The following is a 27,058-nucleotide window of genomic DNA, read 5'->3' as shown; positions in this document are numbered from 1 at the left end:
TCATCAGATTGAAACATTTTTCTATGCGTGTATCTGGTAATATGAAATGAAACATGGACCTCAAACATATGCCAAGCTTTTTCCTGCCTTAGGGGTTTGCATGTGCTGTTTCCTCTGCCTGCATTGCTTATCCCCAGGCTCTCCATATCTTCTCATCTTTCAGGTCTCTGCTTAAATCCAACCTCTTTGGTGATTCCATCCCTGACTACCCTAGATAGATCACTTTGTTCTCTTACCACTTTCCCTATCTATTCCTTAGTAGGTTTCTAATTCCTTTGTATTTATCAGTTTCTTTTCTTTTACCATTCCATGCCCAGTGTTTAGCACAGAACATGCACATAGAGGGGACTCGATAATTATTTGTTAAATGATTGAATTGTATGTATCTGTGGCTTGAAGAAAAACAATAGAAAGCACTGAGTGTTTGGGCTCTTCCCCTAGCCCTGTGGGAGTACCTTAATTGCCCTCACACCTCCACTGACTGAACATACGGCGATGAATCCTGAAGAGAGAGGAAACTAAAGGCTGCACTTAACCATTATACTGATAATTGTCTCAGGCATTTTTGAGTTAATATTTTATTACCTCTATTCTTCAGCCTGTCATGCCTTGTTTTTTCTTTTCTCTGTGACTTCTCACCTACCCACTTGACTCTGGCTCAGATTCCTCACACTGAAAGGGTATATCAGAGAAGTGAGGTGGCCCCGAGAGCAGGGGAGGGAAGGATGGAATGACAGGGGCTACCAGAAATCTCTTTCAGGACTCTAATCGCTCTAAGGTCACCGTTTAGAGTCTAGAATGAGAGAGACTTTGAGTGCCTCTTTTTCTTGCTCAGTGCCCTCAACTTGAGTGCTGAGCTGGCAGGCAGGCACCTTTTCCTCCTCAGTTACTGTCAGAACAACATGAAGGTCAGGCAGAGAGAGACAAATGAGAACAGCTCTGGGAAAGGAGGTTACCACGGTAACAAGCAGGCGGGACTGCTATTTGGAAACAGGCCTAATCTTTCTCCTTCTCCCTCCTTCTCAGCACAAGGAGATGGGTATTGTTTAGCTGACCTGCATCCTTGGGGTGGGAACCATAATCCCTTTCTGACAGTTCCCAGTGACACTGGAGTGCGCTGCTTTGCATTTTAATTTGATAAACAGCAGCCACAGTTTTCTCAGAAGTGCTGGAGACATGGCTTTTTCTGGCCCTGTTCCAGGTAGGATTCTGGTTGCCACAGAGAGGGGGTTGGAATTGTTGTTTATTTCTCAATAAAGAGTCTGCATATTTGCACATGCACGAAATATGCCACTTGGTTCTCAACAGCTAGAATTAAATGAATACGGGTAGTTGCTAGGTTATGAATATTTGCCTACGAAGGTCATGGAGATGTTTGTGTAGAACGGCCTGTTTCCCCAGCTCTTAGGAGCCACTCAGCTGTGTGGGGCCAGTCCTGTTGCCCAGTGACCTGTGCAGTGGAGGTACTGACTTAATATCCTTACCTGTCTGCCTCCCCCTTCTACTCACATGCTGCACTGTTGCTGCTCTTTTCCCCTACCTGTCCATTTCTTCATCAGCCTCACCCCCTTTTCTTATAATAAACCTAAACCTTCACATATGTAAACATCTCTTCCTTTAAAATAAAAATAACTTTTTAAAAACTATAAATTCTCAATAAAATGAAAAATGAAATACTGAAAAATATAAGAAACTAAAAATCATCCAGATTCTTATTATCCAGAGTGACTTCAAGAACATCCTTCCAGATCTCAATTTCCATTTCTAATTTCTGATCTGCATACCGTATAAGAATCATATATACTTAATGTAGACATCAATTTAACATTAATAGGCTAATCTAGTACATGCTGTGTTGTAACCTTCTGTTCACTCAAAAATATGCTGTGGATATCTCCTTGATGACTGAGATCTATGCTATGATGAACATTTACATTGTTTCTGGGCTTTTTTTGTTTGGCTGTTAAAAACGACGTTGAAACAAACTGTATGTCATACATCTTTGTGTACCTGTCCTGTTATCTTCTTTATATAAACTATAGAAATGTAATTTGGGGGCCAAATGAGCATGTGCAATTTACATTTTGATACATATTGCCAAAGTACCCTCTACAGAGTTTCTGCCAATTTATGTTTCTACCAACTACAACAGAATGCCTGTGTTTTTTTTTTTTCCATACTCTTGCCAGCTTGGATATTTGTTCAACTTACTCATCTTTGCCAGTCTGAAATTGGAAAATTATATTGTGTTTTAATTTGTATTTATATATTATTCTGATGTTCCCTCAGATGATGCATTGACGACCTACCTACTTCTAATATACTTCCAGTTTTCTTTTCATAGAGTACTGGCAACTGAGCCAAGTTAAAAAAAAAAAAACAAGAGGGGTGCCTGGGTGGTTCATTTAAGTGCCCGATTCCAGCTCAGGTCATGATCTCATGGTTCGTGAGTTGGAGCCCCACATAGGGCTCTGCGTGGACAGTGCACAGCCTGCTTCAGATCCTGTCTTCCTCTCTTTCTCTTTCTGTCCCTCTCCCCCGTTCATGCTCTCTCTCAAAAGTAAACATTAAAAAATAATGTTAAAACCAAAAAAACTAATTCATCTTTCTTCAGCCTCTCTCCAAAACTAAAACCTGTTTGTTTCTCCCCTTTTTTCTTTCTTTTTCAGGTATGGGATACCATCCAACTGAATTTAAGCTGCACAGCCTGGCATTTTAGTCTGTTTGGTTTATAGCATATCTCCAGCACTTAGAATAGTGCCTGGCATGTATTAGGTGCTCAGTAAATATGTGTGGAATGAATCATTTCCCAACTATCTGAATCTGAAATTCTCTTCTCTTTTTTTTTTTTTAATTTTATTTGAGAGAGAGAGAGAGCGAGTGAGCATGAGCAGAGGAGAGAGGAAGAGGGAGGGAGAGAGAGAGAGAATCCTAAGCAGGCTCCGTGCTCAGTGTGGAGCCTGATGTGGGGCTCTATCCTATTACCCTGGGATCATGACCTGAGCCCAAATCAAGAGTAGGATGCTCAATTGACTAAGCCACCCAGACACCCCTCCTCAGTCTGAAATTCTGATCATACCTGACTCCTTTACTGATTTACCTGCATGTCTGTTACCTCATGAAGTTAAGTTCCTTATACACATATTCTGAGTGTCTTTTGAATCCTTCCTGTCATCCCCTTCCTTCTTTTTTACTGGGTTTATTGTAACAGGCATCTAGCTAGGATCCCTCCTTTTCAATCTCTTTTAGTCTACCCCCTTGAGTTAATTTTACCTTTAAATATAGAAATCTAATGACATGATTCCCTTTCTTTAATTCCTTAGTAGTTTCTTAATACCTGGAAAGATAAATCCCAATCTCACTCTCTCTGTTCTCTTTATTCCAGCCAAATCAAACAACTTGGAATTCTTTAAATATATAGTGTTTGTCACTGCCTGTGCACCTTTGAATGAATGGGTTGTTCCTTGGAGTACACTTTGTTCTTTACTTGGGAAACTCCTCCTTGTGCTTTAGCCCAATCACGTATGAAGTCTTCTCTGTCCCTTCTGGCAGTCACTCCCTAGGCCAGTACTTGAGGCCCGTTGTACATCCTTATTGTACTTTTTTACCAGTTTGTCCTCCAATCTAAAATGAAGTTTTGCAAGCAAGGACATAAACTTTGTATTGATTCTACAAATAAGGCATCTGTTTTTCTGAGCCTTATAAAGTTGTGTGATTCGCCATTTTATTACTTTGTTGAATGGATTTGTATTAGAATAAGGACCATGTTTAGTAGTAAAAGCATTAAAAACCTATTAACTAGAATATAGTTACTCTTACATTGTTGGGTTTGCCTAATGCACCACCTCGGTTAAAGAGATTTTTTAAGAGCAGATTCTTTCCAATATCAGAATATTATGATGTCTTTCTAAGTTATGGTATTTAAGAAACCTTCAGTCCCTTGAAAGATGAATTGTGCCACTCAATTTCTATAGGATTTTGTGAGCCCCATATGTTAAGTATGTTATACAAAATTCTAAATTTCATATAGTGTTGGTATTTAGTATTTGGGGGTTTGTTGGTCATTTTTAGAAGAACTGAGCTAAGGAGTAGTTGTTAAAAAATGAAATATAGTTTAGCAAGGCTTGACTGTTTTGTGACAGATGTTTCAGTCCCACTTCAGAGGATATTTATACTGAAAACAGAACCATATTATGCAACTTTAAGCAAAAATCAAAATATGAAACTAAGGATTTACCAAAACTAACGTGCAAACCCAGATCCAAAAATAGATTAAAACTCTTGAACAACTTTTGTTCTTCTTACAAAAGATAAGTTTGCTTTACCAGAGGACTACAAAATAGCAAGTACCCTCTTTCCTCTTTGACAAACATCTTGAGTTTTGATGGAGTTCAGGTGTCTAAATCAAATTAATCATATTGGAAAATACTGAAAAAGTTTGCATGTGGAGTCCGAGATCCTGTGGTCTAGGGAATCCTGGCAAATGGGAGAGAACCAGAAGGAGAACACTGGACAGGCAAATGTCCAAGTTTTCAGAATTATGGATCCTTAAACTTACATTGATCTTTAGCAAAATCCTAGAGCAAAATGTAAATAGATAGTGTGAGCTACTTGCACTCCCCTTCCTGATCACGCCTAAGCTTTTCTGGAGTAACATGATATAAAGGGGAAGAGTTTAAGTTTCAGAGTCAGACATACCTTGGTTAAAATCCTGGCCCTGCCACTTAATAACTGAGTAATTACAGACAAATCAATTAACCTTCCCAGGGCTCTGTTTATTTTTTATCAAACAAAACTACCATCTACTTCATAGGGATATTAGGAGATTTAATGAGATAACATGTAGAACTCCTGGCACACAGTAGACTCGTAATAAATTCTAATTATCTTCCCTTCACCACTTCGTGCTTTTCTTTACCCAGCACAGTCAGTTTAACTTCTGTGCCTTACCCTTTCCTGCAATTTCAACTTCTTGCTAAGATTATTTGACAATAGCTCATTCTCCTTTTTCCCTTGACTTTTGGTGACACCATTCGGTTTTGATTCTCACTTCTTTATTACTGCATAGGTTCTGGAGCCAACTTGCCCAAGTTTGAATCCCAGTTTTATCACTTAGTAGCTCTATCACCTTGGCCAAACCTAACCTGTTTAGCCTTAGTATAGTTATCTTTGAAAGAAGATACTACTGGGGCACCTGGGTGGGTCAGTCGGTTAAGCGTTCGACTTCGGTTCAGGTCATGATCTTGCCATTCGTGAGTCCGAGCCCCGCGTCCAGCTTGTGCTGACAGCTCAGAGCCTGGAGCCTATTTCGAATTCTGTGTCTCCCTCTCTCTCTGCCCCTCACCTGCACATGCGCTCTGTCTCTCTCTCAAAAAATAAATAATAAACATTAAAAAAATAAAATTAAAAGTAGATGTTATTAAAACCACAATGAGATAATACTTTACACCTGTCAGAATGGCTAAACTTAAAAACACAAGAAACAACAGTGAGGATGTAGGGGGAAAAAAAGAACCCTCATGCACTTTTGGTGAGAATGCAAACTGGTACAGCCACTGTAGTAAACAGTATGGAGTTTCCTCAAAAAATTAAAAATAGAATTACTATTGGGGTGCCTGGGTGGCTCAGTTGGTTGGGCATCCGACTTTGGCTCAGGTCATGATCTCACAGTTCATGTGTTCGATCCCCACATCAGGCTCTGTGCTGACAGCTCGGAGCCTGGAGCCTACTTCATATTCTTTGTCTCCCTCTCTCTCTGCCCCTCTCCGACTTGCGCTCTGTGTATCTCTGCATCTCAAAAATAAAGAAATGTAATAAAAAATTTTTTTTAATATAATTACTATATAATCCAGTAATCCTACTACTGGGTATTTGTGGGGAAAATGAAAACACTTGAATTCAAAGACATATATGCACCCATATGTTTAGTGCAGCATTATTTACAATAGCCAAGATATAGAAGCAATCCATGTGTCCACTGAGAACTGAATGGATAAAGAAGTGACATACATATCTACAATGGAATAGTACTCAGCCATGAAATCTTGCCATTTGTGACAATAAAAATAGACCTAGAGGATGTTAAACTAAATAAGTCAGAGAAAGAAAATACCATATATGTTCACTCGTGTGGAATTTAAGAAACAAAGAAAAAGGCAAAAAAACAGACTCTTAAATACAGAGAACAAATTGGTGGTTGCTAGAGGAGAGGTGGTCGGGGAATGGGTAAAATAGGTGAAGGGGATTAAGAGTACACTTATCATGATGAGCACTGAGTAATATAGAGAATTACTGAATCACTATATTGTACATCTGAAACTAATATAACACTTTATGTTAATTATACTTAAATAAAAATAAATTTTAATTTTTTTAATTTTTAACTTTTTTTAGGTTTATTTATTTTGAGAGAGAGAGTACATGCGCATGAGCAGGGGAGAAGCAGAGAGAGGGAGAGGGAAAGAATCCCAAGCAGGTTCCACACTGTGAACATGGAGCTCCACATGAAGCTTGAACCCATGAACCGTGAGATCATGACCTCAGCTGAAATCAAGAGTCAGATGCTTAACCCCACACGTCTGGCTCTGCACTGACAGAGTGGAGCCTGGTTGGGATTCTCTCTCCTTCTCTATCTCCCCCTCCACTGTGTGTGTGCACACGCATGCATGTGATCTTTCTCTCTCTCTCAAAATAAATATTAAAAAAAAAGCCTGAGGATGATTTGTTAAATAAAAATAAATAAAAGTTACTATATTACTACAGCAAATTGTTTTGAGGAATACATATAAAATGCTTTGAAAAGTACATGGCACACATGTAGCAAGAAGTAAATTAAAGTTTACCTCTGACGGGGCGCCTGGGTGGCGCAGTCGGTTAAGCGTCCGACTTCAGCCAGGTCACGATCTCACGGTCCGTGAGTTCAAGCCCCGCGTCGGGCTCTGGGCTGATGGCTCAGAGCCTGGAGCCTGTTTCCGATTCTGTGTCTCCCTCTCTCTCTGCCCCTCCCCCGTTCATGTTCTGTCTCTCTCTGTCCCAAAAATAAATAAATGTTGAAAAAAAAAATTAAAAAAAAAAAAAAAAAAGTTTACCTCTGTCATCATGATTATTATAATTTTCAGGTTCTTTGTGGTCTTTTCTTCCTGGATTTAATCCTTTAAATGATGATACTCCTTATTTTCTCTCTCGAGCCGCCTTCTTTTTTTTTTCCTCTCTATCCTGTATGCTTGGGCTCTCTCACCCAAGCAAGCTCATGGCCTCTATTAACTACTGTCCTGAACTTTCTTCTCAGTTCCAGTCCTGCATATCTAACTGCCTACTTAAAACTCATGTCCAGAATTTAATTTGTTTCCTAATTCTGTCCCACCAACAATGGTATTAACTTTTTGCATCCTTAATGGCATTGATTTAATTACTTGTTCACATTTGTTTACCCCACCAGATCTAGGGACAGGGATCATATTAGATTTATCACTTGCCATAATACAGTGCTTATACCATGTTAAGTATTTGATATTTCTGAATGAAGAAGGGAATCCAGAAAACTTTTGCTTATTAGAAACCATTTAAGTCCTTAACCAAGGTACTATAAACTTTCTTTCTCTCTCTGTGTTCCCAGTACAATTGTTGGGTAGGTAGATTGGAATGCCTGGATTTCTTCTGGGTGTTTGAAAAAGCCTTTCATGATATTCCTGATGACGTGTTGATGAAATGTGAATTGGATGGCGATACAGCTGGGTGACTTTATAGCTGGCTAAAGGGCTATATTTAAAGAGTATTGATTACTAGATGTTTGTCAGCTAGGTGAAGGTGGTGCACCACAAGACTCTGCCTTTGGGCTACTTTTATTCAACAGTTTTTGCATAACTTGCCTGACTTAATATAAACTAGGCATATAAATCTTTGGGTAGTATATAGTGATCTGGATTTTTTCAGTTGTGATGGATACCTTGCTCAAGCTAGTTTAAGCAAACAAGGAATTTATATGTTCCCACAAATAGAGTTGATTAGTTTCCAGCAGGAGCTCAAATAATGTCATCGGGATTCTGTCTTTGCTCCTTTCCCTATTCTCCTTTCCCCTGAATTGGCTTTATTCTTAGTCAAGTCTTTGTCATCTATTCGGAAGAATGGTTATTAGCAGCCCCAATTTTAATTAGTCCTTCCAGCCTAAGAGATCAGAGGAAGAATCTCTATGGCCTTTGAAGAACCTATTTCATGTATTTTATGTAGAGTTGGGCCCACTCCTGTACTGGAATTAGGTTGTTCCGGTTTTTCACAGGAAAGAGAAATTCCTTTACCAGAAGAAGAAGGAAGGGAAAGCATGATGAAAAGCCAAAATTGTACTGTCACAAACCACTACAAATGGAGAGCATAAGTTCTGAATGTCTTAGAGATTGACAATGTTATAAGAGACTGAGAGGCGGAATTAAATTAACAGGATATTGTTATTATTACTATCAGCAGCAGCAGCTAATATTTATTGAACTTTTGCTGTGTTTTGGGCATTGTATACTAAGCATTTTATATTCAGTTAATTGCTACAGTGGCCCTATGAAATATAGGTACTCGTTATGTTTTTATTTTACAGAATGAAGTAGAATCAGAAAGATTGCATAATGTGTCTGTGACCACCCAGCTATTAAATAATAGAGCTGAGATATCAACCAGTATGTCTTTTAGGAAGATGAGCATTTAAAATTTTAAATCATTATCTATATTTTTGTTACATGAACAAATAAGGTATAAAACCGTATATATAGTACACTGTCATTTGTTTAAAAAGAATAAAGGTACATATAAGCAAGCAAATACGTATGCATTATGTTGGTTGCTTCTTGGAAAGGAAACTGGGAGTCAGGGATGAAAGAGAATCTTTTCAGTTTGAGTAGAAAAGATCTAGGGAGTTGTTTGTTGTTGTCGTTGCTGTTGTTAATTTTCTAATTTATTTTGAGAGAGATAGCATGTGAGCAGGGGAGGAGCAGAGAGAGGGAGAGAATCCCAAGCAGTCTTGGCACTGTCTGCTCAGAGCCCAGTGCGAGCTCAAACTCAAAAACCATGAGATCATGACCCGAGCAGAGATCAAGAGTCAGACACTTAACCAACTAAGCCAAGCCACCCAAGCACCCGGATCTAGAGAGTTTTCATGAATGTTAATTTCAGTATGAGCTTCCAAGAGTGACTTGACTATTAGAATAACTAATAATGGGTATCATTCAAGATTGCCAAAATACCGTAGGTACATTGCTAGGTCCTTAACCTATTAAAGAAGAATTTAATCTTTTAAACCACCTCAGTAAAGTATGGGGTTATTTTCTCCACCCATATAGGTAGGTAGGGATGGAGTTCAAATGAGGTTTTTATGACTACCCTAATGGGAAATATTTCACCCTTGAGTGGTTAGTTCGATGATCTTTAAAATTCTTCCACACTATGCTATGATTTTTCTGTGCACATTCTTTTGGGAACACATACCTGATAGAAAGTGAGGTGCTATAGTATACACAGGCTCTCTAGGAACCCAAATCAGCTTTGCTGCTTATGGTGCTTTCTATAGAACGAATGATGTCTCATCAGAATTACCCATTGTTATACCAAATCATTGGCATTCCGTGACCTTCTAGGACATGAAATTACCCAGGAGACACTTGGGCAATGAAGCCTATCTTAGCAGATGGCCATTTCCTGCTTGGTTCAACAGTGCTAACGTGTCCATAATCAGGAGTTAATCTGTACTGCACAATACCCTTTGTACCACTTTGAAGTTTATCTCTGTAATACCTTTAGTTGAAATAGCATGGACAAGGAAGACTTCTGTAAGAAATGATGGTTCCTGGTTAATTGAGGAACCGTTTGAAAATTTGTTTTAGACGATGGTATGTTTAACTTCTGAACTACTAAGCTATATTTTCAGAGAGGTCTTATCCGTGACAATTTGAAAACAAATAGGTGCTAGAGAGACTGATTTTCCCTCTTCCCACAATGGTAAGGTCAGTTTTATCAGTAATGATCGTCATTCATTTGTCCATTTACTAAACCATTAAGTGAGCTCTTCTTTCTCCCAAATGCTTAAAACACTCATTGCCCAACTCCTGAAATTTATTATTACCTAACTTGTAAGCATCCCTTACTTAACAAAATCCTTGATCCTAAGAGCAGTCTTTCCTACTCACCTCCTGCTAATAATTTTCCCTGGCTCGTGTCTCTTTTTCCTCCACCATTACTTCCAAACGGCCCTGTTGTGGAAGACGCTCTTGTTTGCCCACTGAACAGGCAATCTCCCTCAACTTCCTTGTTAACAGAATCTTCAGGGATCATATGGACATATGGTTCTGGAGAAGCTGATGACTTCTTCAATCCCAGAACATGATGATTCATTCTCAAAATGTGATTCTCAGACCCCTAGATATGTGTGAGAGTTTCTCAGAGGTTCTTCTAGATCAGAACTATTTTCATAATAATAGTAAGACATTATTTGCACTTTTCTCTCTGTTGACATTTGCACTGATAATGCAAAAGCAGTGGTGGGTAAAATGGCTAGTATCTTGGCACAAATCAGATAAGTGGCACCAGATTGTACTAATAGCCCTCACATTCTTCACTGCTATGACCTCACAGTAAAAGATAAAAATTGGGTGGGGAGGGGGCACCTGGGTAACTCAGTCGGTTAAACGTCCGACTTTGGCTCAGGTCATGATCTCACCATTTGCGAGTTCGAGCTGTGCATCAGGCTCTCTTTGTCAGCATGGAGCCCACTTTAGATCCTCTGTTGCCCTTTCTCTCTGCGCCTCCCCTGCTTGTGTGCTCTCTCTCTCTCTCTCTCTCTCTCTCTCTCTCTCTCTCTCTCAAAAATAAATAAATGTTTAAAAAAAAAGATAAAAATTTTGGAAAAGTTTGAGAAGGATTGATATTAATCTCCTTTGAGTGTTTGGTAGAAGTCACCATTGAAGCTATATGATCCTGAACTTTTATTCATCTGGAGGTTTTTGATTATTGATTCAATCTCCTTAGTAGTAATTAGTTTGTACTTTTTACTTCATCATGGTTGAGTCTTGATAGGTTGTATGTTTCTAGGAATTTAGGTCATCCAATTTGTTGGCATATAATTACTCTTAGTGATGTCTTATGACCTTTTGTATTTCTGTGATGTCAGTTGTAACATGTCCTCTTGCATTTCTGATTTTATCTGAGTTCTTTCTCTACCACGCCCCCCCCCCCCCACCGCCATGAGTCTAGCTAAAGTCTCGTCAGTTTTGCTTACCTTTTCAAAGAACCACCTCTTCATTTCCTAGGTCCTCTTTACTGTCTTTTGAGTCTTTATGTCATTTATTTCTGCTCTAATCTTTGTTATATCCTCCCTTCAACTAACTTTGAGCTTCATTTGTTCTTCTTTTTCTAATTCCTTCTACTTTCCAGTTTCTAGTTGTTATAAGACTTTTATTTCTTGGGGTGCCTGGCTGGCTCAGCTGGAAGAGTATGCGACTTTAAAAAAAAATTTTTTTTAATGTTTATTTTTGAGAGACAGGGCGTGAGTGGGGTAGGGGCAGAGAGAGAAGGAGACACAGAACCTGAAGCAGGCTCCAGGCTCTAAGCTGTCGGTTCAGCTCGAACTCCTGGGGCTTGAACTCACTAACCGAACCGCAAGATCATGACCTGACCTGAAGTCGGAAGCTTAACCGACTGAGCCACCCAGTGGTCTGTCTCTGAAAGTTGAATAAATGTTTAAAAAAAAGTCTGTTTTATCTGGTATAAATATAGCCACTCCAGCTTTCTTTTGGTTTCCATTTGCATAGTGTTTCTTTTTTCAACCCTTCACTTTAAATCTCTGTGTGTTCTTAACATCTAAAGTGAATATCCTTATAGGTAGCATATAGATGGGTCTTGTTTTTTCATCCATTCAGCTGCTCTGTTTCCTCCTTTTTTTTTTTTCTTTTTAATGTTTATTTGCTTTTGAGAGGGAGAGAACAAGCAGTGAATGGAGCAGAGAGAGAGGGAGACAGAATCTGAAGCAGGCTCCAGGCTCTGAGCTGTCAGCACAGAGCCCCATGCGGGGCTTGAACTCACAAACCACGAGATCATGACCTGAGCCAAAATCAGACACTCAGCCAACTAAGCCACCCAGGTGCCCCAGCTGCTCTGTTTCTCTTGACTGGAAAGTTTAGTCTCCTTACATTTAAAGTAATTATTGATACTTTATAAGTAATACCATTGTATGTCAACTATACTTCAATTAAAAAAATGAATAGGTGCGCCTGTGTGGCTCAGTTGGTTAAGCATCCAACTCTTGATTTTGACTCAGGTCATGATCTCACGGTTGATGAGATCGAGCTCCGAGTCAGGCTTTATGCTAACAGTGTAGGGTCTTCTTGGAATTCTCTCTCTCCCTCTATCTCTGCCCCTCCCCAGCTCATGTGTAATAAATAAAACAACATTTTAAATTGAATGAATGAATGAATGAATGAATGAATGAATATAATTTAAAATACAGTAATTATTGATAGATACATATTGCCATTTTGTTAATTGTTTTGTGGCTCTAACTGTAGTTCTTCTCTATTCATTTCTGTTGCTCTTTCCTTTGTCGTTTGATGACTTTCTTTAGTAGTGTGCTTATATTGCTTTCTCTTTCTCTTTTGTGTGCTTACTGCAGCTTTTGTTTAGAGGCTACCATGAGTTCTACATATAACAACCTATATCTATAACAGCCTATTATAGTTGATAACAACTTAAGTTTGATTCCATTCTAATGCTTAATATTTTTATTTTCCCCTTACCCAGGTTTTGTTGTTGATGTCATATTTTACATCTTTTTATCTTGTGTATCCCTACTAATTATTGTGTATCCCTACTAATTATTATTACTAATTATTGTAACCATAGTTACTTTTCCTACTTTCATTATTTAGCCTTTACACTAGCTTTATATATGATTAATCCACTACTTTATATATAGAAGAGGAGGGAACTCTTTCAAACTCATTTTATGAGACCAGCATTACCTTGACACCAAAATAGACAAGGATGCTCCAAGAAAAGAAAATTATGAGCCATTATCCTTGATGAACACACGTACAAAAATTAGCAACAAAATATTAGCAAACCGGGGTTCCTGGGTGGCTCAGTTGGTTGAGCGTCCTACTTCAGCTCAGGTCAATATCTCACATTCCATGAGTTCTAGCCCCACATCAGGCTCTGTGCTAACAGCTTAGAGCTTGGAGCCTCCTTCAGATTCTGTGTCTCTTTCTCTGTCTGCCCCTACCCCCTCACTTTCTGTCTCCATCTCTGTCTCTGTCTCTCTCTCTTTCAAAAATAAGTAAACATTTTTAAAAAATGTTTAAATATTAGCAAACCAAATTCAGTTCAAAAGTATCATACACCATATCAAGTGGGATTTATTCCAGGAATGCAAAGATATTTCAGCATCTGCAAATCAGTCAGTGTTACACAACACATTAACAAAAAGAAGGGTAAAAATTATATGATCATCTCAGTAGATGCAGAAAAAGCATTTGACAAAATTCAACATCCACTCATGACAAAAATTCTCAACAAAGTGTGTGTAGAGGGAACATACCTCAACATAATAAATGTATGCCAAGCTCAGAGCTAACATCTTACTCAGTGGTGAAAAGCTTTCAGCTTTTCCCTTAAGATCAAGAACAAGACAAGGATGCCCACTCTTGCCTCTTTATTCAACATGGTATAGGATACCCTAGCCAGAGCAATTATGTAAAAAAAAAGAAATAAAAGACATACAAATTGGAAAGGAGGAAGTAAAACTGTCTCTATTTACAAATGACATGATATCTATAGAAGACCCCAAAGACTCCATTAAAAAAACTATTGGAGGGGCGCCTGGGTGGCCAGTCAGTTCAGCGTCCAACTTCAGCTCAGGTCATGATCTCATTGTCCGTGAGTTCGAACCCCACATCGGGCTCTGTGCTGACAGCTCAGAGCCTGGAGCCTATTTCAGATTCTATGTCTCCCTCTCTCTCTGCCTGTCCCCATTCATGCTTGCTCGCTCTCTCTCTCTCTCTCTCTCTCTCTGTCAAAAATAAACATTAAAAACATTTTTTTTCAACTATTGGAACTAATAAATGAATTCACTGAAGTTGCAGGATACAAAATCAGTACAAAAACCTAGTGCATTTCTATACACTAATAACAAAATATCAGAAAGAAATTTAAGAAAATTCCATTTACAGTTGGATCAAAAAGAATGAATTAGGGCTAACTTTAACAAAGACGAGAGACTTGTATATTGAAAACCACAAGACATTAATGAAAGAAATTAAAGACAACATAAATGGAAAGGTATTTCATGTTCATAGATTGGAAGAATCAGGATCATTAAAGTATCCATACTACCCAGTCCAGTCTACAGATTCAGTGCAGTCACTGTCAAAATTCCAATGGCATTTTTCACAGAATTAGAATAATAAAATTTGTATGGAACCACAAAAGACCCCAAACAGCCAGAACGATCTTGAGAAATAAGAACAAAGCTGGAGGCATCCTGCTTTGATTTTTTTTTAATTTTTTAATGTTTATTTTTATTTTTGAGAGAGAGAGAGAAGGAGACAGAGAGAGAGAGAGATGGTGTGAGCAGGGGAGGAGCAGAGAGAGAGGGAGACACAGAATATGAAGCCAACTCCAAGCTGTCAGCAAAGAGCCCAGTGCGGAGCTTGAACTCACGAACCATCAGATCATGACCTGAGCCAAAGTCAGATGCTTAACTGACCAAGCCACTCAGGTGCCCCTCATTCTCCCTGATTTTAAATTCTTTTTTTTTTTTTTATTTTTTTTTTTTTATTTTTTTTTTCAACGTTTATTTTATTTTTGGGACAGAGAGAGACAGAGCATGAACAGGGAAGGGTCAGAGAGAGAGGGAGACACAGAATCGGAAACAGGCTCCAGGCTCTGAGCCATCAGCCCAGAGCCTGACGCGGGGCTCGAACTCCCGGACCGCGAGATCGTGACCTGGCTGAAGTCGGACGCTTAACCGACTGCGCCACCCAGGCGCCCCTCCCTGATTTTAAATTCTATTACAGAGCTACGGTAATTAAAACAGAATGGTATTGGCATAGAAACATTAGATCGGTGGAACAGAATAGAGAGCTCAGAAATAAACCCAAGCATATACAGGCAATTTATATATGACAAAGGAGCCAAGAATATGCAGTAGAGAAAGGACAGTCTCTTCATTAAACAGTATTGGGAAAACTGGACAGCCATGTGTAAAGGAATGAAACTTGACCACCATCTTACAACATACATAAAAATTAACCCCAAATGGATTAAAGACTTGAATGTAAAACCTGAAGCCATAAAACTCCTAGATGATAACATACATGGTAAGCTCCTTGACATAGTCTTGGCAACGATTTTTTTTAATCTGACACCAGAAGCAAAAGCAACAAAAAGAAAAATAAACAAATGCGACTACATCAAAACATAAAGCTTCTGCACACACAGCAAAGGAAACCATCAACAAAATGAAAGACAATCTGCCGAATGGGAGAAAATATTTGCAAAGCATATATATCTGATAGGGGGTTTATACCCAAAATATATGAAGAACTCATGCCACTCAACAGAAAAAAAAAAAAAGTTGAAAAACTAGGCAGAATATCTGAATAGACATTTTCCCAAAGACGTACAAAAGGGCAAAGGTATATAAAAAGATGTTCAACATCATTAATCATCAGGGAAATACAAATCAAAGCCACAATGAGATATTACTTCACACCTATTAAAATAGCTATTACCAAAACAACAAGGAATAACAAATACTGGTTAGAAAGTGGGAAAAAGTTCACTGCTGATGGGAAAGAAGTAAATTGGTGGAGCCACTATGCAAAACAGTATGGAGGTTTCTCAAAAAAATAAAAATAGAACTACTACGTGATCCAGCGATTTCACTTCTAAGTATTTATCTGAAGAAAACAAAATCACTAAAAGATGTATGTACCCCCATGTTTATTGCAACATTTTTTACAGTGGTCAAGATATGGAAACAATGTAAAAGTCCATCAGTGGCGGAATGGGTAAAGAAGACATGGGGTATATACAATGGGATGTTACTCAGCCACAAAAAGTAATTAAATCTTGCTATTTTCATGGGTCAACTATACTTAAAAAAACAAAAAAATCAGCCATTAAAAAACAGTGGGGGGAAATCTTGTCATTTGAGACAACATGAATGGGACCTTCAGAGCATTGTGCTAAATGAAATTTGAAAGAGAGAGACAGCATGAGCAAGGGAGGGGCAGAGAGATGGAGAGGGGATCTCAGTGTGTCAGACAGAGCCCGACATGGGGCTCAATCTCACAAACAGTGAGATTATGACCAGAGCCAAAATCGAGAGTCGGACACTCGATATCCGACTGACTGACATCTGACTGAGCCACCCAGGCCCCCACTAGGCATCCAACTCTTGATTTCAGCTCAGGTCATGATCTCACAGTTTGTGAGATCAAGCCCCGTGTTAGGCTTTGCACTGACAGAGTGGAGCCTCCTTGGGGTTCTCTGTCTCCTTTTCTGTCTGCCCCTCACCTGCTTGCACACCTGCTGTCTCTCTTTCTCTCAAAAATATACAAACGTTAAAAAAAAACTCTTTATATGTATTGTATATTAATCGTATCTCACCTTTTGAGTACATGTCCTTTTGGGGGTTTTTTGTTTTGTTTTTTTTTTAGTGTTTTTTTTTATTTTTTTTTTTTATTTTTTTTAATGTTTATTTATTTTTGAGACAGAGACAGACAGAGCATGAACAGGGGAGGGTCAGAGAGAGAAGGAGGCACAGAATCTGAAACAGGCTCCAGGCTCTGAGCTGTCAGCACAGAGCCCAACACGGGGCTCGAACTCACGGAGTGTGTGAGATCGTGACCTGAGCCGAAGTCGGCCGCTTAACCGACTGAGCCACCTAGGCGCCCCTTAGTGTTTATTTTTGAAGGAGATAGAGACAGAGTGCAAGCACGGGAGGGGCAGAGAGAGAGAAGGAGACACAGAATCCCAGGCAAGCTATAGGCTCTGAGCTGTCATCACAGAGCCTTACGTGGGGCTTGAATCCATGAGCCATGAGATCATGACCTGAGCCGAAGTCAGACACTCAACAGACCGACTCAACAGCCACCAAAGTGCCCATGTCCTTTTGTATTCTATGTGACAAAATGGAAAGTACATGTAAAGCAATTGCAACTGAGTTGCAAGCTGACCTAGCCTGGTGTGTGTGTGTGTGTGGGGGGGGGGGGGGGGGGGGAATGTCGTTTTTACCTGAAAGAACAACTGACAGTACAGGTATTCAGAGTTGGGTATTTAGCAGACATTTTCTTAAAAATAAATGAAATAAGCCTGTTGACTCCAAGGAAGACAATTGACACTCTTTGTTATTAATGATAAAATATGAGCTTTCCAGCAAACATTATAATTTTGCAAAATTTGTATCTGCCCCCCATCCGTTTGACAGCCTGCCAATACTTAAAAGGTTTTCTGATGAGCTCAGAGGCAGTATCAACAAATATGACTTCTTTATATTAATAGAATGTGTCAGTGTTTGAAAGAGCTGTATAACTCATTGAACCAATATTTTCCAAATGACTAATATATGATGTTAAAAATCATGCATGGGTAAGAGAAGCATTCAAAGTACTAGACAGACCAGTGGATTGTAATGTAACAGAGTACAAAAGGTTCAACGATATAGTTTCAGATTCCACATTGCCACTAACCTTTAAGAACTATCATTTGTTCAGTTTTGGTGTCATATCAAAGAACAGCCACAATGATCTGAAAAGGATACATATATGAAATCTTTGTGAGGCCAGTTTTCTTTATGTAGTTCAACACATTTTATCAGCAGATTCAATGCAAAAACAGGCATGAGAATCTAGCTGTTTAAACCAACCATTGAAGAGATTTGCAAAATGTAAATCAACGCCACTGCTCTTTTTATCTCTTTCTTTTGAAAAATTACAGCTATTTTTATTTAAAATGTTATATATATTCGTACATCTATCAATAGATATATTCCAGAGTTCTTTGGGATCTGCAATTTTTTGTTAATCATTTTGTTTTGAGATAATTAATAGTTGTAATAAATAATGCAGAGAGATCTCATGTAGCCTTTACCTAGTTTCCCCCAATGGTAACACCTTGCAGAGCTATTGTACAATATCACAACAGGAATATTGACATAATGCAATCTCCCTATCTTGTTAAGATTTCCCCATTTTACATGTGTTCACTTGTATATTTTTCTGTGTGTGTGCGTGCGTGTGTGTGTGTGTGTGTGTGTGTGTGTGTGTGTATTAAGTTCCATGCGATTTTATTATGTGTAAGCTTGGGTATTTACCACACAAAATATAGAACATCTCCATCACTATAAGAATCTTTTGTGTTGTCCTTCCTAGCCATACTCAACTCTCTTCTGCATGCCACCAACCCTTCCTTCTGGCCACTACTAATCTGTTCTTATGTGTCACTTTTGTCATTTTGAAATCATTAGTTGTTTAAAATAAGTTAACTAGTACATGTTAAATCTTTCACTTTTAAAAAAAAATTTTTAATGTTTATTTTTGAGAGAGAGAGGCAGTGTAAGACAGGGAGGGGCAGAGAGAGGGAGACACAGAATCAAAGCAGGCTCCAGGCTCTCAGCTGTCAGCACAGAGCCTGATATGGGGCTCAAACTCATGGACTGTGAGATCATGACCTGAGCCGAAGTCAGACGCTTAACCACCTGAGCCACCCAGGCGCCCTGTTCACTTTTAATTTCTAATACAGTATATATCAATTGATAAAGCCTACATAAATAAAAGCTCTGTAAGGTTCTCAGTTTTTAAGACTCTAAAGGTTTCCCAAGACCAAAATGTTTAAGAACAGCTGGCTTGAAGCAGGAAGAATCATTCTCATTTCTCCTTCCCAAGCTACTACAGAACAAGATATGGTTTGTGATGTCTCAATTTAGAATTCTCATGTTTTCTCCTAGGACTGTCAATATGAATGATGATTAGGTTCTTTAGTACAGTTTGCCCCATCCACGAAACAGGTTAAATTGAGATTTTTCTGCTGACATCTGTGATTCTGAATGATTCAGAAAAAGGCTTTAGCTTCTGTTGTATTCACCTTATTTGGTCTGTGGGTTATTTTTTGTTTGTTTATTTGCTCATTTGCTTTTCTGTCCTATGGGGGTAAGAGAATGGAGTAGAGATGACAAGCTCCAGCCCTGACTTTTTAGGAAATGAGTATGTGAAAGGAGGTAAGAATTGTGTTCAGGAGAGGAAGTAGTTGCAGCCAAAGAATGAATTTTTCTCATTCTTTATTCTTGAAAAGCTAATTCTCATGCTTCCCTTGGAACAGTACAGGAATGGGAGGGATCATCAACCTTCTGTAGAAAAAAAAATCATTTCAGAGCTAGTACTTAGGTGGCTATCATCACTCATCAGCTGCAAAGTTAATAGCTTTGCTGAAGGAAAATGTGGTGAATTTCAAGCAGGCAGGAGATTGTAGAGTGAGAAGACTTAGAAGAGCAGAATAGATGCTTCTTTCAGCAAAAGCCTTTGCCACAGGAATGGGACACTACCATGTGATCTGTGTTATGCATTGACTTCATTTATGAGATTTTTTTTCTTTGTTACATTTCCAGCATAATATATCCATTCCCACACACAGAATTTAGACAGGATTGAATATTAGGATCATTTGATCTGCTCTTCCCTCTTTACCGGAAGAAATCTTATGGGTTTGAGCCTGAGACTCTATTGTGATGGTTGCAGGAGAGCTCCCTGTGGCTAGTCTTACAGTCTTCAAATTATATGTTCACTTGCACTTGCATTTTCTACTACAAACTCCAACCGTCTCCACTGCTGACCTTGACCAGGTGCTGATTGGTTAAAATTGAGTGCTAAAGTAAGTCTTCTGTGAATAACGGAATACCTACCTTCAAAGAATTGTTTAATGTCTGGTTACGGTGCCAGCTACTGTGTCTTTCTTTTTCTCTTTTTTCCTCCTTGCCTTCTGCTACAAGATGTCTTAGAAATTAACCAGAGTTACAAACAAATTCTTTTTCAAGGCAAGCTTATGTGGAATCTAGGAGTTTAGCAGACCTGCAGCCTCTTCTTTCTTTCTTTCTTTCTTTCTTTCTTTCTTTCTTTCTTTCTTTCTTTCTTTCTTTCTTTCTTTCTTTTCCTTTCTTTTTCTTTCCCTTCCTTCCTTCCTTCCTTCCTTCCTTCCTTCCAAGAGGCAGGTTCAAAGAGTGTTGGAAAGGAAGTGATTTCCTCCTTCACTAACACTTAAATGTTGTATTGTGTCGTGATTTACTTGGAATATTCTATTGCATTGTGTCAAGAGCTTTGTGAAAAGGAAGAATTCAGTTGCTCTGTGGTTTCTTTTTTTTTTTTTTTAATTTTTTCTTAACGTTTATTTATTTTTGAGACAGAGAGAGACAGAGCATGAACAGGGGAGGGCAGAGAGAGAGGGAGACACAGAATCTGAAACAGGCTCCAGGCTCTGAGCGGTCAGCACAGAGCCCAACGTGGGGCTCGAACTCACGGACCGTGAGATCATGACCTGAGCCGAAGTCGGATGCTTAACCAACCAAGCCACCCAGACGCCCCAGTTGCTCTGTGGTTTCGACCCATCGGGCTCTTGAAAATAAGCAATTACTGAACTTTCAGGATAAGCAAAGATAAACCTTAATTATTTTTTAAAAAATACATTAAATTTATTTTATCTCAATCTCAGTCAACAGGAGGCAGTTCAAATAACTGAGGATTTTTTCCTTTGTATTTTAATTTGAGAAACAACATAATAAATTCATAAATAGGATTTTAAATAAATACCTGTTCTTCTTTTTAATAACCCACAGTAAAAATTTTGTGAGCAGATCAAATATTATTAGAGGCAGTACTTACATGTTTATTTATGAATCAGGAACCTATATTACTATTAGCATTGCTGATGGTGAGTCACTGTAAAATCTTGAAAGACCTTTGGAATTATCAAGGAAAAAGAGCATGTTATTAATACAAAATCTGGTATATTTGATGACAGGGGCACCTGGGTGGCTCGGTCAGTTAGGCGTCCAACTGTTGATTTTGGCTCGGGTCATGATCTCACAGTTTCATAAGTTTGAGCCCTGCAATTGGGCTCTTGCTGACAAAGTGGAGCCTGCTTGGGATTCTCCCTCTCTCTGCCCTTTGCCCCACGCACTCTTTCTCAAAATAAATAAATAAACTTAAAAAAATATTTGATTCTACATAATCTTATCCGATCATTCTGAATAAACCTGAACACTTATCTAGCCATTATCTCCAATTATCTTTCATTCTTGGATAAAGCAATTTTCTTAGAGTTACTGCAGTTATTGGTAGACTTCCTTTCTGCCTTTTGACTGTGAATGTGAGGATATCAGACTCCTGAGAAGGAGAGAGGGAAGAATCTGTCCCAAATATTTCTTCGCTGCATTTCCTACCCCCAAAATTATATTGCAGCCTTGAAATTTTTCTGCCATCAGTGCCTCTCTTGTGTGGGAGGCAGCTGAAGGCAGTGTATAATTACTTCTTGTGGGGAGATTAATGGCTCTGGCCTTTCTTTATTCTCTCCAGTCCTCATTTCTGCGTCACCTGCCTATCAGCACTTAGATCTCGAATAGGTGCTATTAAGACTAATATCTAAAGGTGAATTGAAAAGAAGTATCATTAAAAGGTAAAGGACATGAACTGTTGAGAAAGTTCAGATATCTCCAACTTCAAATCCTCTCTTTTCAAGTTTTAATTTTGTCTTGTTTATGTCCCCATTCATGGAGTCCAGGAGCCAGGTTGGCACTCCTTAGCATTTCAGAGACTAAGAATTGGCCCAGCTTTTATTGTTGTTGTAGCTATTAAGGTATTTAATGACTTTAACTTTTTATATTCCTGTTACTTTTCTCTCCTGTCCCCAGTCTCCTGACAGTTCCTGCTCTTGTATCCTAGGAATATGGGAGAGGTGGCAAAAAAGTCCTTTTCTGATTTATCCTCTCCTGGAGAGTGGTAAATGAAACTGTGTTTGTTCCAGTGAATAGTAGAATGTGAAATCCCATAAAGCCACCTCAGTTATTAGATGAATATCACAGAGGTGCTTATTATACAGTATGGCTTAATGTAGATTATAGATGTGACCAAATGGTAATTAGTAGAGCTGAAGCTGTAATTAAACATTATTGTGTTGCTCTGTGATTTCTCCTCAGATTTCTGTTGCAAAGTAGGAAACTGAATAGTTCCAAACGCATAGGTGGATTTCTTCACTTCTCCCCACCCCCAAATTTCTTTTAATTAATTAACTGACTAAATAAAGTCATCCTCACACAAACAGAGCTCCTGAATTCTACTTAGTATCTCTGAGCAGTAAGAGCAGTTTGCTGCATATACATGTCAGTTGGCTCTTTGTATATTAGTTCTATTTTTCTAATCAGTTCAGCTAAGTTCCTTCTCTCCACATATTCTGTAGCAGGGTTTAATTTGGCAAACTGAATGCAACAGGGGTGTCTCCTAGTTACACATCTTAGATCTTGTTTTCTGGATCTGTCAGTATAGAACTGGAGGCTTGGCTTCATGTACATTGTTAGTAGCTTCTTTTCTTCCTGGTCTCCCATAAGCACTGAATAACCTAGCACGAAATGAAACCACTTCTAGAAAATAGCTGTCCTTGATAGCTGAGAGAAAGAGAAAGAGAGAGAGGGAGAGAGAGAGAGAGAGAGAGAGAGAGACTGACTGACTGACTCCCTGGGGACTTACCTCCTTCTGTGCTTGGAATTGCTGCCTTAGCAATGGAACAGGTTAGTAACAGGATATGGTCACATGAAGCAATGAGAAAGTTCAGAGAAGTGACCTAAAAGATCTAGGCCAACCTCTGTGTCCAAGAAAGAGGACCTTGCAGGAATTTCTCTTGCTAGTAGAAGAATGGTATAGAAAAGAAAACAAACTTGGGGCTCCTGGGTGACTCTGTCAGTTAAGCATCTAACTCTTGATCTCAGCCCAGGTCATGATCTCGTGATTCACAGGATCAAGCCCTATGAGGAGAGAACAAACCCTAAGCAAAGGAAATGCACATACTGATTATGAAATTGTTTTTGTCTCAGTTTTCCCCAGAAGAAAAAAATAGAAAAACAGAGGTGAGGCCAAGAGTAAAGATGATCTGTGTATACTCTGTCTCTGATTTTCCCTTTTTAGTAATTCTCAGGGGTAAAATCTCCAAGAAACTTTCTTTCCAAAGAGTTACTAGCTATCTTCTTGAAGCATTCCTGAAAGGGCTAGATATTAGAGCCAGATTCCAGCCATATACAGGAGTCATAGAGTTGAACTTACTTTTTCTGTATTTTTACTTTCAAATCTGTGTATAGAAATTTTAAAGAGTCTTTTAGGAATCTACCACATCCCAGGAAGGTTGCCAAATAAAATGATCAATGCCTGATTTTCAAGAGTGCAAAAAGAAGCAAAAAAGCCTTTTGGCATTGACCATAATGCAGAAAATTCATTATATGGGCTTCAACTTTCATTTTATGAAAAAGGTGGAGTTAGGGAAGTATAGGGGTGGGGGGTGCCTGCCAAGCAGACAAGGATAATGTTTTGGCAGCTTTTCAGGAACCAGAATTAATCAGAATCTGTGTTCTAGCATTCAATGGACTCTTGACAGTGATGATTCACAAATAGCAGTGACCTCTAAGCCAAGAAGTCAGAGCTAACTAACTGCAGAGAGTAGATATAGTACCCAGATCTCAGCTTCTAGAGGTGTGTGTGTGTGTGTGTGTGTGTGTGTGTGTGTGTGTGTGTGTGTACATACACACACACGCACCTGTGTTAGAGTGGTGGGTTACAGGTATAGCAGTGGTCATTCAGTAAACTGTTTCAGAACCAGAGTTCTGTTGCAGACCTGTCCAGCAGCTTGGTTTGTGGGTGCATATGTAACTCTCTGGATGTAGGTCTGTTGAAGGAGTACATTCAAACTGGACTTTAAAAAAAAAAAAAAGAAAAAATCTTTCACAAGAGGAAGAGGGTCCCAATCCTTGACTCTTATTTTCTAGGTTTGCTGACTGGTATCATACTTAATCTTCAGGGAAGATTAGTCAGTGTGGGAATTGAGTGCTTTTGCATATGCAGGACACTGTGTTCCATTAGGATTTGGGCAGTGTAGATTCAGGGTACTTTGTCAGTCTGATAAATGCTAGGATTTAAAGAGTTAAAAGATTATTACCCTCCATATTACAACTTTGAACTCTGAATATGTTGAATTACTGGTTTCTAAGTAATTGCACTCTTGTGAGAGATTCTAGTTTTAAAAAAGTTTTTTAATGTTTATTTTTGAGAGATAGAGGCAGAGCGTGAGTGGGGGAGGGACAGAGAGAGAGAGGGACACGCAGAATCTGAAACAGGCTCCAGGCTCTGAAGCTGTTAGCACAGAGCCCGACATGGGGCTCAAACTCAGGAACAGTGAGATCATGACCCAGACCGAGGTCAGATGCTTAACCAACTGAGCCACCCAGGCTCCCCGAGATTGTAGTTTTAGAGGTAGATGCTGGTCCTTGTGCTCACCTATTTCTGCCTGTGCATGTGTGTGATGAACTTCATCTACAGACTGTCATGAATAGGCTTCTGGGTCCTAACAGCACCTGCTGTTTGTTACAGATAAATTTGATGTTACATTCTTGCTCCAAAATGCCATTCTTACTAACCAGTCGTTGTTGTAATCTCTAAGTGTTAGAAACCCCCATCAGGTTGCTCCTAGCCCTCTTATAACTTTTAAGTAGATGTCCTTCTAGCTAAAGATGAATTGAAGTTCTAGTCTTCTTCAAGTGACATTCCTGGGATCTAGATATTTTTTTTCCTTTTTTATCCCTACCTGTATTCTTGGATTTTATACATGATTAATGTATTATTTGTTGAATGATAGATTGGTGGGAAAGATAGTGGTGGCAGTAGAACATGCCTCAGAAACCTTTTCGTTGTCATCAATCTATGTGCTCTATTACTGTTGAAATCTGGACCTGGTTCTCTATCACTGGAGATTTTTAAATGAGACAAGATTTTTTTAAAATACAATTTATTGTCAAGTTGGCTAATATACAGTGTATACAATGTATTCTTGGTTTTGGGGGTAGATTCTCATGATTCATCACTTACATACAACACCCAGTGCTCATCCCAACAAGTGCCCTCCTCAATGCCCATCACCCCTTTTCCCCTCTCCCCCGCTTTCCACCCCCATCAACCCTCAGTTTGTTTTCTATATTTAAGAGACTCTTACGGTTTGCCTCCCTCTCTGTTGTTTGAAACTATTTTTTCCGCTTTCCTTCCCCCACATTTTTTAATACACTTTTAGCCAAGCACCATTTGTGAGGAAGATCGTTAATAAGAAATAGAGCTTCAACCACAGGGTGCGCTCATATAAACCATTAGATTTGTAGTGGTATCATGAGCTAGAACTTGAAAGGAAGGACCAAAGTCTTATATTTAGAGCCTTCCACACTGGCAGGAAAGAATGTAGGACTAGATTAAATACAGAGAAGGTATTTCCTGTAAATGTTCTCTCTGCCACTCAGCTACTACTTCTCTTCCCCTACAGATGGAGTCCCCTGTCTCTACACCAGCAGTGCTGCCACTGCACCTTTTGGTACCAGTGGTCAATAATGACATCTCCTCCCCCTGTGAGCAGATCATGGTTCGTACCAGATCAGTTGGGGTCAACACATGTGATGTGGCTCTAGCTACAGAGCCTGAGTGCCTGGGCCCCTGTGAACCTGGAACAAGCGTCAACCTTGAGGGCATCGTGTGGCAGGAAACAGAAGATGGTAAGTGCTATGTGCGTCTTTTCCCATCTCTTCTCAACCTGCTTCTGCCAACAGGGGCTTATCGTTGTAAATAACACCAAGTATTTATTAGGAGTCTCAAGTGACCATAGTTTGCTAGTGACACCTACCCAGGAGATCACAGCAAACTTCTCAGTAAAATTGCGCAGCTTCTGGAGATTGCCATTTTGTTTGTTTAAAGTTTATTTATTTATTTTGAGAGAGACAGCAGGAGCAGGAGAGGAGCAGAGAGGGAGAGGAAGAGAGAGAATCCCAAGCAGGCTCCACCAGTGCAGGGCTTGATGCTGCGAACCGTGAGGTCATGACCTGAGCTGAAATCAGGAGTGGAGGCTTAACCCACTGAGCCCAACACTGAGGTCTCCCAAGATTGCCAGTTTTTAAAATTAATTATCTCTCTTTTATGGGTATCAACATTGTTGGCCCTGGCATTTAAGCAGTCATTTGTTATGTGCTGGCCAGGTAATTCACACTGTGTCTCTACTCTGCATACTCCTCTTTATCATTTTATATGGGAGAATTTGAATGTAAATGAACTTTTGGGTCAGGCTTCAAGAGAAAAAAGTAATAAAAGGACAGCTGTGGGAGTCAAGGAAATGGAAAACAGTCACTCTTAAATTGACTTATTGTTGGCTCATTGAATATGCAACTCTTGCCTTTTTTAACACCTGGAGGTGCAGCCAGCTCCTTCCCACTGGTTGCCTCATTGCCCAGCCACCCACTTCACTTCATGCATCTGTCACTTAGTACAGATTTTATAGGCCTAGGCAACAGGGAAATGTTTACATGGTCTTGTTTTCAGGCATCCACTAAGCAGTTGGCTCACTGCAGGGTGCTTCTGCCTGAGGCTACCATCCAGACTTCTTGTATGTTCCATTTGCCCCTGAGAACAGAGTCTCTTCTATTTTAGAAGTTCATAAACCTGAAGAAATAGTTGTGTGAAGGGACTTGACCAGGTATTTCTGATCCCTTGGTACCATCTGTGGCAATTTGATTTCAGCACATAGATTCTTTTTATAAAGATTCCAAGTTCTTGTCAAAGTATGTTTATACAGAGTATGTTTATAGAGGCTGGGCCTCAGAGTCCCATCAGGTCTCTGCATCAGTAACCAGACTTTGAAAGCATCCCCACTCTGAAGTTTAGAGGCCCAGAGGAGCACAGCTCATTATCTCTAATTATCATAAGCTATCTTGTCAGTTTGCCCATGGAAATTCAAGCATTTCATTCTG

The 27,058-nt window shown here is 39.2% G+C and overlaps 1 protein-coding gene across 2 annotated transcripts in view; it reads left to right on the top strand.

Annotated features, from left to right (window-relative positions):
- Window positions 1-27,058, top strand: part of ZNF609 (zinc finger protein 609) — a 214,822-nt gene that overhangs the window by 129,134 nt on the left and 58,630 nt on the right. For both annotated transcript variants that reach the window (XM_045447913.1, XM_045447912.1), the window contains one exon: window positions 25,588-25,813. In XM_045447913.1, coding sequence (XP_045303869.1) covers window positions 25,588-25,813 — 226 coding nt within the window. The remainder of the gene's footprint in view (window positions 1-25,587; window positions 25,814-27,058) is intronic.

Source organism: Leopardus geoffroyi, chromosome B3, assembly GCF_018350155.1.
Source record: "Leopardus geoffroyi isolate Oge1 chromosome B3, O.geoffroyi_Oge1_pat1.0, whole genome shotgun sequence".
NCBI classification, from domain to species: Eukaryota; Metazoa; Chordata; class Mammalia; order Carnivora; family Felidae; genus Leopardus; species Leopardus geoffroyi.
The sequence above is the reverse complement of the archived record's forward strand: the minus strand, read 5'-3'. Positions and strand labels throughout refer to the sequence as shown.